An 11,698-nucleotide genomic window follows, 5' to 3' on the forward strand; every position below is an offset into this window, starting at 1 on the left:
ATGCTCTGTGGTGACCTAAATGGGAAGGAAATCCAAAAACAGAGGGGATATATGTATATGAATAGCTGATACACTTTGTTGTACAGTAGAAACCAGCACAACATTGTAAAGCGACTACACTCCAATTAAAAAAAAAGAATAGGGCTTCCCTGGAGGCGCAGTGGTTGAGAGTCTGCCTGCCAGTGTGGGGGGACACGGGTTTGAGCCCTGGTCTGGGAAGATCCCACATGCCGCAGAGCAACTGGACCCGTAAGCCACAACTGCTGAGCCTGCGCGTCTGGAGCCTGTGCTCTGCAACGGGAGAGGCCGCGACAGTGAGAGGCCCGCGCACCGTGATGAAGAGTGGCCCCCGCTCACCGCAACTGGAGAAAGCCCTCGCACAGAAACGAAGACCCAACACAGCCAAAAAGAAAAAAAGAAAAAAAAAAAAAAGAATAGTTCTACAGGTTTCTGAGACTGTTCGTTTTTTTGCAGTCTTTCTATTATTCAGATTGGATGATTTCTTTTGTTCCATCTTCCAGTTTACTTACTAATTTTTTCCTTTGTTTCCTCCATTTTTCTGTTTAGCCCCTCCACTGAGTTTTTGAATTTCAATTATGGTATTTTTTTTGGTTCTAAAATTTCCATTTAGTTCTGCCATTTGGATTTTTTATCTGTTTCAAGTATGTTTATAATTTATAATTAAAACATTTTTATTATGACTACTTTAAAATCTTTTTCAGATAATTCTAACATCTCTATCATTTTGACGCTGATATTTATTGGTTACATTTTTGCATTCTGTTTCAGATCTTCCTGTCTTTTGGTATGATACATGATATTGATTGAAACTTTCCCATTTTAGTTATCATGTTATAAGACTCTGAATCTTATTTAAATCTCTGTTTTAGATGATTTCATCTGATGCCATTCCATTGAGATGAGACACAGCCTTATTACTGCCAGGTGGGGATAGATATCCAGGTTCCCCACTGAGCCTCTCCTGACACCAGAGGTGAGTTGATGGACTCATTATTGCTGGTTGGTGGTTATAACCTCAACTCTTTAGTATATATCTTCTGACACCACATGAGAAGGAGGCAGAGGGTCATCTTATTCTGTCAGATGGGGAATGAAAGTCATTCTCCTTATATTTATCTTAACTGACACTATGAGGAGTAGGAGAATTTGTTACCTCACAGAATAAAAGTCCTGGCTTGCTCTTCTCTGACATTACTTTGGCAGGAGATTTGGGGGTGTCTCTTTACAGCATGGTGAGTATGGAAGTCTAAGCTTTCCACTTGACCTTTGTTGGCATGGCTGGAATTAGGATCACAGTTTCCCATTATACCCTGTGTTGTTTGGATGAAGCATAGCAGTTATTATCTAAAAGTTTTGTATCTTATCATGCTATCTCTTTCCTGGTCCTTTAGATATCAGACTTTATTTGTGCTTTTTTTCTGAGTCCATTAGTGTTTTTGGTTTGCCAGAATTTTCAGCTCCAAGTTGAGGATATACAAGGCAAAAAATAAATCTGAGGATCTCGTCACCATGTTGTTCGTTGGATCCCAAGTTCCATAGCTTATCCACATTCCTCTCTCCACATTTCAGAGTTTTCTTATGTTTATTTTATTCATAATGCCCAAAGATTTTAGTTGTGCTTTATGAGATGAACAGGAAAAAGTACATCTATCCACCTTCCTAGAAATGGAAATCTAAACACAAGTATTTATAAGTACAAGATCTGTGCACTTAGATTAACAACTACAAAAGATGAATGAAAAAACTAAGATCTAAGTAAATGGAGAATTATACAGTGTTCACAGATTAGAAGACTTAATTTTGCTAAGATCAATTCTCTCCAAACAAATCTATAGATTCAAAGTAACCCCATTCAAAATACCAGCAAAATTTTTAATAAAAATGAAGCAAGCTCTTTCTAAGAATTATATTTAAAAAAATATAGAATATCCAAATAAATTTAAAAAAAAACCAAAGTTGAGGAATTTACACTATTGATTTCAAGCCTTGAGATAAAGCTATGATAATCAAGACAGAGTTGGCAAAAGGAAAGATACATATATAAATGGGAAATAATAAAAAGCCTAGAAATAGATGCACTCATATATGAACAGTTGATTTTCATATAAGTTTACATGCAAATTAATGCAGAAAGAATAATCTTTTTCACAACTAATGCTGGAATATGTATATAAAAAAGTTAACCTCAATCCATATCTCACATCACATACAAAAATCAATTCAAGAGGCCGGCGCCGATGGCCCACGCTGTGGGCGGAGGGCCACGTGGCAGGCTGCGCGGGAGTGCGGCATCGAGGGGTCAGCCTAGCTGAGGCCCGTGGCCCTGCGTCTTCTGGCTGCGACGCCGTTCCTGAGCACGCTGCGGGGCTGCAGCCGAGGGGTGGTGGGCGCCCGAGGGGCCGCGAGGCCAGCCGGGGCCCCCAGGCGGGTGTGGGCATCGTATCCACAGCCAGCATCCCCGAGGCCGCGTTCGGGCCATGATCACTCAGTGAAGCTGCACCGCGACAGCGTGGCCGACTTCTTCTGGCGCTGTGAGGACCTGTGCGTGTTGCAGGATTCGGTGCCTCTGCCCGCCATGCGCGCCTCCCTGCGGGAAGGCCTGCTGGACTTCAACGCTGACCGCCTCCGCGGGGTGGAATGGGCGCCGCTCCTGAGCACCCTCTGCCCCTCATCTGTATCCAGAGTTTCTTCCAGCCAAGGCTTAGCGAGACGGGTTCTGACAGAAATAAAGTTTACAGCAGTTGTGTTCCTGTGATAAGAAATAAGGATGTGACCTTCCAGTTGTGTAAAGCTCTTAAATGCTGTGTAAGTGCGTCGGGTGCGCTAAGGAACCTGGAGCTAAATGGGCTAGTTCTGAGAGAGAGAGACTTAACTATGTTAACAAAGGGATTGAATAAATCAACCACTTTGGTGCACCTGTGTCTTGCGAATTGTCCAATTGGAGATGGAGGTTTAGAAATTATTTGTCAAGGTATAAAGAACTCTATCACTCTTAAGACAGTAAACTTCACTGGGTGTAATTTGACATGGCAGAGAGCAGATCACATGGCTAAGATCTTAAAGTATCAGACTATCAGAAGGCATGAAGAAATCTGGGCTGAGAGTCTTCGTTACACGAGACCTGATCTTGACTGTATGGCTGGTTTGAGGCGCATCACTGTGAACTGCAACACGCTTATTGGTGACTTGGGTGCAAGTGCTTTTGCAGAGTCTCTCAGTGAGGATTTGTGGCTTAGAGCTGTTCTTGCTTAGTTACTCTGCATGTGAACTTTCAAATCAGCTCCTCTAAGCCCCAAAACAGCTGGCAGGACATCTTGTGACTCCTCCATGTCGTCGACTCAGGTCGTGCACGTCCTCAGGGCGTGGCACCCTGTGTGGTCTCTGACTTCCCCCTGGCTGTGGGGAGGGGTCGGCAGGCTGGGCACATGGTCAAGTTCCTGCGAGGAGGGCGTTCAGGGGTCTCTGTAACTTCTCAGAATGAAGACCCTACTAAACCAGAGCAACGTGAATCAGGTCCTGCGTGGGCACCACACCAGCTTCCGTGTGCTGTCAGCCTGGTTCCACCAACGTCACCTGGCACAGGTGTCCCCCTCCAGCTCTGGCTCCCAAGGAGGCCTGTGTGTGCCTGTGGTGGGGGGACGTCCCGCTCCTCCTCTGCACCCAGAGGGGCTGGAGCAGATGGGTGTCCCCCAGATTTGCTCCCCCTCTCTGTCTAGGGGTGGGTGGGGGTACAGACTGAGGGGTGGGGGCACAGGCTGCAGGACTGCCCAGAAGGGCAGAAGCAGCAGACTTTCCCATCCCTCACTCGTGCCTTCCGCCCTCATGACAGGAAGGACTGGAGCCCAAGTCCGTGGGACTGGGTGGACCCTCCGCGCCAGGCACCCCTGAACAGGCCCAGGCGTCAGGGTGGCTGAACTCACTGCTCGCTGTCAGCTTCTGTCCTGCAGTCAGGGTGTCAGGTGGAGCCCCAGAGGACAGGAAACAGGAGAGAACTGGGAATGACTGTGGCCTTGGCCGGTTCTGCGCCCACGGCCCTCCCCCTGCAGAGCCCCCGACCCACAGGGATGGCCGGGCGGTGACAGTCCAGGTCCTCACTCCCCAGGGGCAGGGATGAGGGGCGGCTCCCCCAGGGCCCGGACCCTGCTCATCCGGCGCCCTCCTGCCTCCTGCTCCCGCCCTTGAACCCTGGCCCCAGCACTGCAGCCACCCTGGCCTGGAGACCTCACAAGCCATGGCCCCGTCCCTCCTGCCCCACCCCTGGGTGTCTGAGCCTCCTCCCCAGATGGAAGGACGGGCAGCCCCGCCCGCCTGCCCCCACTCCCCTGCTCCAGTTTTCTCTTGAGCACTTAGCACAGTAAAGCATCTGAAAACATTTTACTGATTCGTCTTGTTTCCTGAAGTTCACATGGGCAGGGTGACATCTGTTCTAGTCCCTGTGCCCTGGACAGCGCCTGGACACACAGCAGAAGCTCCAGAATGAAAATAAGTTTAAAAACGCGTGAGTGGTAAATTTTAAAAATTGTGAATCACTGTGTTGTACATCTGAAATGAATATAATATTGTGAATCAACTCTAGTGCAATAAGAAAGAAAGTTCAAACTAAAAAAAAAAAAAAAAAATCAATTCAGAATGTATCCTACACCTAAATGCAAAAATCTAAAACTATAAAACTTATTAAAGGTAATACAGAAGGAAAAAATTTTATCTTAGATTAAGCAAAGATATCCAGGTAAAACAAAAAATGCACAATAAAAATTAATAAAATTTAGACTTTTTCAAAATTATAAACGTTTTCTTCTCAAAACACACAAGAGAATGAAAGCCAAACAACAGACTGAGAAAAGACATTTGCAAAACACATAGCTAGTAAAGGTCTTATATTAAAAATAAAGAACTCTAAAAGCTCAATAACTAAAAATCAAAACACCCATAAAAACTAGATAAAGTATTTGAATAGGCACTTTATCAAAGAATATATAAAGTTTATGAAAAACCATATGAAAACAATCTCAGTGTCATTAGATTAAGAAATGCAAACCATGAAAATTACCATAAGAAAAACTCATCAGTAAAGACAAACATACAGTAAAGGTAGGAAATCATCCACACACAAAGCTAGTAGAAAGATTAAAAGATGAAAACAGTAAAATAATCTATAAATACAATTAGCAGTTAAGGGATACACGAAAGAGAAAGATATAAAATATGATATTAAAAACAGTAATCATGAGGGAAGGGGAGTACAAATGCAGGGTTATTAAAATAGATTTGAAACTAAGGAATCAGCAACTTAAAATAATCACATATATCTAGATAGATAGATAGATAGATAGACAGACAGACAGATATAGCTATAGATTGCTATATAAAAAACTCATGGTAACCACAGACCAAAACTCTGTAATAGACATACACACACACAAAAGTAATCCAAACATAACATTAAAGAAAGTTATCAAATCACAAGAGAACATAAGAAGAAGAAAGGGGGAAAAAAAGACCTAAACAAACAACCCCCAAAGAATTAGCAAAATGACAACAAGAACATACGTATCAAAAATTACCTCAAATTTAAATGAACTAAATGCTCTAAGCAAAAGACAAGAGTGGTTGAATGGATAAAAAATAATAAAAAGGCCCATATATTTGCTGCCTACAAGATACTTATATAAACAACCTAACCTTACACTTAAAGGAACAGAAAGAAGAACAAACAAAACACAAAGTTAGTTACTACAACTGGTTCTTTGAAAAGATAAACAAAATTGATAAACTTTTAGCCAGGCTCAGCAAGTGAAAAAGGGAGAGAGTTTAAATCAATAAAATCAGACATAAAGAAAGAGAACTTACAACTGGCACCACAGAAATACAGAGGATCATAAGAGATTACAGCAAACAATTATATGCTAACAAAATGGGCAATAAGAAGAAATGGACAAATTCTTAGAAATGTACAATCTCCCAAGACTGAACCAGGAAGAAATAGAAAATATAAACAGACCAATTACCAGTAATGAAATTGATTTGGTAATTTAAAAACTTCCGACAAACCAAAGTCCAGGAGCAGATGGCTTCATAGGTGAATTCTACCAAATATTTGGAGAAGAATTAACACCTATTCTTCTCGAACTATTCCAAAAAATGGCAAAGGAACACTTCCAAACTCAGTCTATGAGGAGAGTATCATCCTGATACCAAAACCAGACAAGGATATTACAAAAAGAGGAAAGAAAACAAAAATTACAGGCCAATAACACTGATGAACATAGATACAAAAATCCTCAACAAAATATTAGCAAACCAAATCCAACAATACATTAAAAGGATCATACACCATGATCAAGTAGGATTCATACCAGGGTTGTAAGGATGGCTCAGTGTCTGTAAATCTATGTGTTACATACCACATTAAAAAAACAAAAAATAAATATCATATTATCCTCTCAATAGACACATAAAAATCTATTGACAAAATTCAAACAACCATTTATAATTTAAAAGAAACTCTCAACAAAGTAAGTATAAAGGGAACATACCTCAACTTAATAAAGGCCATATATGACAAACCCACTGTTAACATTATATTTAACAGTGAAAAGCTGAAAGCATTTTCTCTAAGATCAGAAACAAGAAAAGCATGTTCACTCTTGCCTCTTTTACTTGTATAATATTGGAAGTCATAGCTACAGCAATCAGACAAGAAAAAAGAATCAAGTTGAAAGGAAGAAGTAAAACTGTCACTGTTTGCAGATGACATGAAATTATTCATAAAAATATCCTAAAGATGCCACCAGAAAACTATCCAAGCTCATAAACGAATTTTGTAAATTTGCAGCATACATAATTAATACCCAGAAATCTGTTACCTTTCTATACACTAAAAACAAATTATCAGAAAGAGAAATTAAGGAAAAATACCACTTACCATTGCATCAAAAAGAATAAAATATCTAGGATGATAACTACCTAAGGAGGTAAGAGACCTGTACTCGGAAAACTAAGATATTGATGAAAAAACTGAAGTCAACACAAACAGATACAAAGACATACAATGTTCTTGGATTGAAAGAATTAACATTTTTCGAAAGATCATATTATGAAAGGCAATCTACATATTCAATGCAATGCTTATAAATATACAGATGACATTTTTCACAGAAATAGAACAAATAACTTTAAAATTTGTATGGAAACACAAAAGATCCTGAATAACCAAAACAATCTTGAGAAAGAAAAGGGCTGGAGGAATCAAGTTCCCTGACTTCAGACTATACTACAAAACTACAGTATGGTACTGGTACAAATACAGACAAATAGATCAGTGGAACAGAATAGAAAGCCCAGAAATAAACCCATGCACTTATGGTCAGTTAAACTACCACAAAAGAGATAAGAATATACAATATAGAAAAGAAAGTCGCTTCTATAAGAGGTGCTGGGAAAAGTGGACAGCTATATGTAAAAGAAAAGAATTGGAACATTCTCTAAGACCATGTAAAAAACAAAAAACTCAAAATGGATTAAAGACCTAAATGTAAGACTGGAAACCATAAAACTCCAAGAAGAATACATAAGTAAGACACTCTTTGACATAAATCATGATAATTTTTTGATCTGTCTCCTTATGCAAAAGAAATAAAAGCTAAAATAAACAAATGGAACCTGGTTAAACTTAAAAGCTTTTGCACAGCAAAGGAAATCATCAGAGCCAAAGGCAACCTACTGAATGGGAGAAGGTATTTGCAACTGATATGAACAATAAGGGGTTAATATCCAAAATATATAAACAGCTCACCCTAGTCAACATCAAAAAACAAATAAAAAACCCAAAAAACAGGAAACAAAAAACAAAACAACAACAACCCGTTACAAAATGGGCAGAAGACCTGAATAGACACGATTTTCAAAGAGGATAGGCACATGGCACATGACAAGATGTGTCAATCACTAATAATCATGAAAATGCAAATCAACACCATATTGACTTATTACCTCACACATATCAGGATTGCTATCATCAAAAAGAACACAAATAACAAATGTTGGTGAGGATGTCGAAAAAATGGAACACTTGTACGCGCCATTGGTGGGAATGCAAATGGGTGCAGCTACTGTGGAAAAGCTTATGGAGATTTCTCAAATAATGAAAAATAGAACTACCATATGACCCAGTAGTTTCACTCCTGGGTATATATCTGAAAGAAAAAAACCAAAAAACAAAACACTAATTCAAAAGGAAATATGCATCCAATGTTCATAGCAACATTATTTACAATAACCAAGACATGGAAGCAAACTAAGTGTCTATCAACAGATGAATGATTAAAGAAGATATGGTAACTATATAGACAGGAATACTACTTAGCCATAAAAACTGAAATTTTGCCATTTGCAAAAACATCTTTGGACTTGGAGGGTATTATGGTAAGTGAAATAAGTCAGAGGGAGAAAGACAAATACTGTGTGATATCACTTATATGTGGAATCTAAAAAATACAACAAACTAGTTAATATAAAAACAGCAACAACAAAAATTACTCTAGGAGACAGATTCAAAAAGATATTGCTGTGATTTACGTCAAAGAGTGTTGTGCCTATGTTTTTCTCTAAGAGTTTTTAAATGTCTGGCCTTAAATTTAGGTCTTTGATCCATTTTGAGTTTATTTTTGTGTATGGTGCTAGGGAGTGTTCTAATTTCATTCTTTTATATGTAGCTGGCCAGTTTTCCCATCACCACTTCTTTAAGACACTGTCTTTTCTCCATTGTATGTTCTTGCATCCTTTGTCATAGTTTAATTGACCTAGGTGTGTGGTTTCACTTCTGGGCTTTCTATCCTCTTCCATTGATCTATATTTCTGTTTTTGTGCCAGTACCATACTGCTTTGATTACTGTAGCTTATAGTGTAGTCTGTAGGCAAGGAGCCTCATTCCTCTTGCTCCATTTTTCTTTCTTAAGATTGCTTTGGCTATTCGGGGTCTTCTGTGTTTCCATACAAATTAAAATGTTTTTTGTTCTAGTTCTGTGAAAAATGCCATTGGTAATTTGATAGAAATTTCACTGAATCTGTAGATTGCCTTGGGTAGTATAGTCATTTTGACAATATTGATTGTTCCAGTCCAAGAACACAGTATATCTTTTCATCTGTTTGTGTCGCCTTTGATTTTTTTCATCAACGTCTTATAATTTTGAGTATGAGGCTTTTGCTTTTCTAGGTAGGTTTATTCCTAGGTATTTTATTCTTTTTGATGCAATGGTAAAAGGGATTGTTTCCTTAATTTCTCTTTTTGATCTTTTGTTGTTAGTGTATAGAAATGTGACAGATTTCTGTGTATTAGTTTTGTGTCCTGCAAATTTACTGAATTCATTGATGAGCTCTAGTAATTTTCTGGTAGTGTATTTAGAATTTCCTATGTATAGTATCATGTAATCTGCAAAAAGTGACAGTTTTATAAATGGGACCTAATTATACTTAAAAGCAATTGCATAGCAAAGGAAACCATAAACAAAACAAAAAGACAACCTACAGAATGGGACAAAATATTTGCAAACAATGAGACCAACAAGGCATTAATCTCCAAAATATGCATACAGCTCATGCAGCTGAATATCAAAAAAACAAACAACCCAATCAAAAAAAATGGGTAGATCTAAATAGACATTTCTCCAAAGAAGACATACAGATGGCCAAAAGGTACATGAAAAGATGCTCAACATCACTAATCATTAGAGAAAAGCAAATCAAAACTACAGTGAGGTATCATCCCATATTGGTCACAATGGCCATCACTAAAAATCTGTGAATAATAACTGCTGGAGAGGGTGTGGAGAAAAGGGAGCCCTCCTACATTGTTGTTGAGAATGTAAATTGATACAGCCACTATGGAGAACAGTGTGCAGTTCCTTAAAAAACTAAATATAGAGCTATCATATGATCCTGCAATCCCACTATTGGACATATATCCAAAGAAAACTATAAATTGAAGAGATATATGCCCCCCAATATACATAGCAGCATTACTTACATAACAAAGACATGGACACAACCTAAGTGTCCATCAACAGTTGAATGGATAAAGAAGATGTGGTATATATACACAATGGAATATTATTCAACTATAAAAAAGAAATAATCCCATTTGCATCAACATGGACAGAGCTAGAGATTATTATACTAAGTGAAGTCAGCCAGACAGAAAAATACAAATATCATATATTGCTTATATGTGGAATCTAAAAAAATCATGCAATTAACTTATTTCTGAAACAGAAAGAGACTCACAGACATAGAAAACAAACATATGGCTACCAAAGGGGAGAGAGTGGGGAGAGGGATAAATCAGCAATTTGGGATTAAAACATACACACTCCTATATATAAAATAACTAACAAAGATCTACTTTATAGCACAGGGAAATATACTCAATATCATGTATTAACCTATAATGGCAGAGAATATAAGAATATATGTATTTACATTTCAGTATAACTGAATCACTTTGCTGTACACCTGAAACTATCACATCATTGTAAATAAACTATATTTCAATTTAAAAAAACAGACTCACAGATGTAGAGAACAAACTAGTGGTTACCAGTGGGGAGAGGGATGGGTGGAGGGGAAATATAAGGGTATGAGATTAAGAGGTACAAAATATTTTGTATAAAATAAGGTACAAGAATATACTGTGCAGCACAGATAATATAGCCAATATTTTATAATAACTATAAATGGAGCATAACCGTCAAAATTTGGGAATTGTTATATTGTATACCTTTAATTTTTATAATATTGTACACCAACTATACTTCAATAAAGAAAAAAACTGATAAAGTTACAGAGCAACTTGAACTCACATACATTGATTTGGAAATGCAAAATTGTACAGCAACTTTGAAAATCAATGTGACATGGACTTCCCAGCTGGTGCAGTGGTTAAGAATCTGCCTGCCAATGCAGGGGACACAGGTTCGATCACTGGTCTGGGAAGATCCCACATGCCATGGAGCAACTAAGCCCGTGGGCCACAACTACTGAGCCCATGTGCTGCAACTACTGAAGCCCACACGCCTAGAGCCCATGCTAAGCAATGAGAGAAGCCACCACAGTGAGAAGCCCGTGCACCGCAACAAAGAGTAGCTCCCACTCGCTGCAACCAGAGAAAGCCCACATGCAGCAACGAAGACCCAACACAGCCAAAAATGAATAAATGAATAAATAAATTTATTTTTTAAAAAAAAGTAAATCAGTGTGATAGTTTCTTATAAAGTTAAATATATATTTAGGTATGTCCCCGCAATCTCACCTCTGGGTAATTACTCAAGTGAAATGAAAACATATGTTCATACTAAAACTTGGGCATAAATGTTCATAGAAGTTTATTCATAATAATGCCCAAACCTGCAAACAATACAAATGTTTATAACTAATGAATAGATAAGGAAATAATAGTACAATAGACGACTAGTCAGCAACAAAAGGAATGAATTACTGATACACACATTGTGGATTAATCTTAAAAGCTTAATGCCATTTCAAATTAGTCTGACTGAAAACTTTACACACCGTGTGATTGCATTTATATTTATAGAAAGAAAAAATTGATGAGTGGTTTCCAGGGGCTGAGATAGGGATATTAAAGTATCTTTATTCAAGGGAAGTGTTTAGTATCTTTATT

The 11,698-nt window shown here is 38.4% G+C and overlaps 1 protein-coding gene across 1 annotated transcript; it reads left to right on the plus strand.

Moving 5' to 3' along the window:
- The first annotated feature begins 2,658 nt into the window (after positions 1-2,658).
- LOC132370127 (centrosomal protein of 78 kDa-like) lies at positions 2,659-3,273 on the plus strand. The gene has a single exon (XM_059929884.1). It carries the CDS (start codon positions 2,659-2,661, stop codon positions 3,271-3,273), a length of 615 nt encoding a protein of 204 aa, XP_059785867.1.
- The last annotated feature ends 8,425 nt before the right edge of the window (positions 3,274-11,698 follow it).

Source organism: Balaenoptera ricei, chromosome 8 (assembly GCF_028023285.1).
Source record: "Balaenoptera ricei isolate mBalRic1 chromosome 8, mBalRic1.hap2, whole genome shotgun sequence".
Lineage (NCBI taxonomy): Eukaryota > Metazoa > Chordata > Mammalia > Artiodactyla > Balaenopteridae > Balaenoptera > Balaenoptera ricei.

Bases quoted from the DNA above. Each gene is read 5' to 3' on its own strand.
- LOC132370127 (XM_059929884.1), top strand. From the start codon at position 2,659: ATGGGCGCCGCTCCTGAGCACCCTCTGCCCCTCATCTGTATCCAGAGT.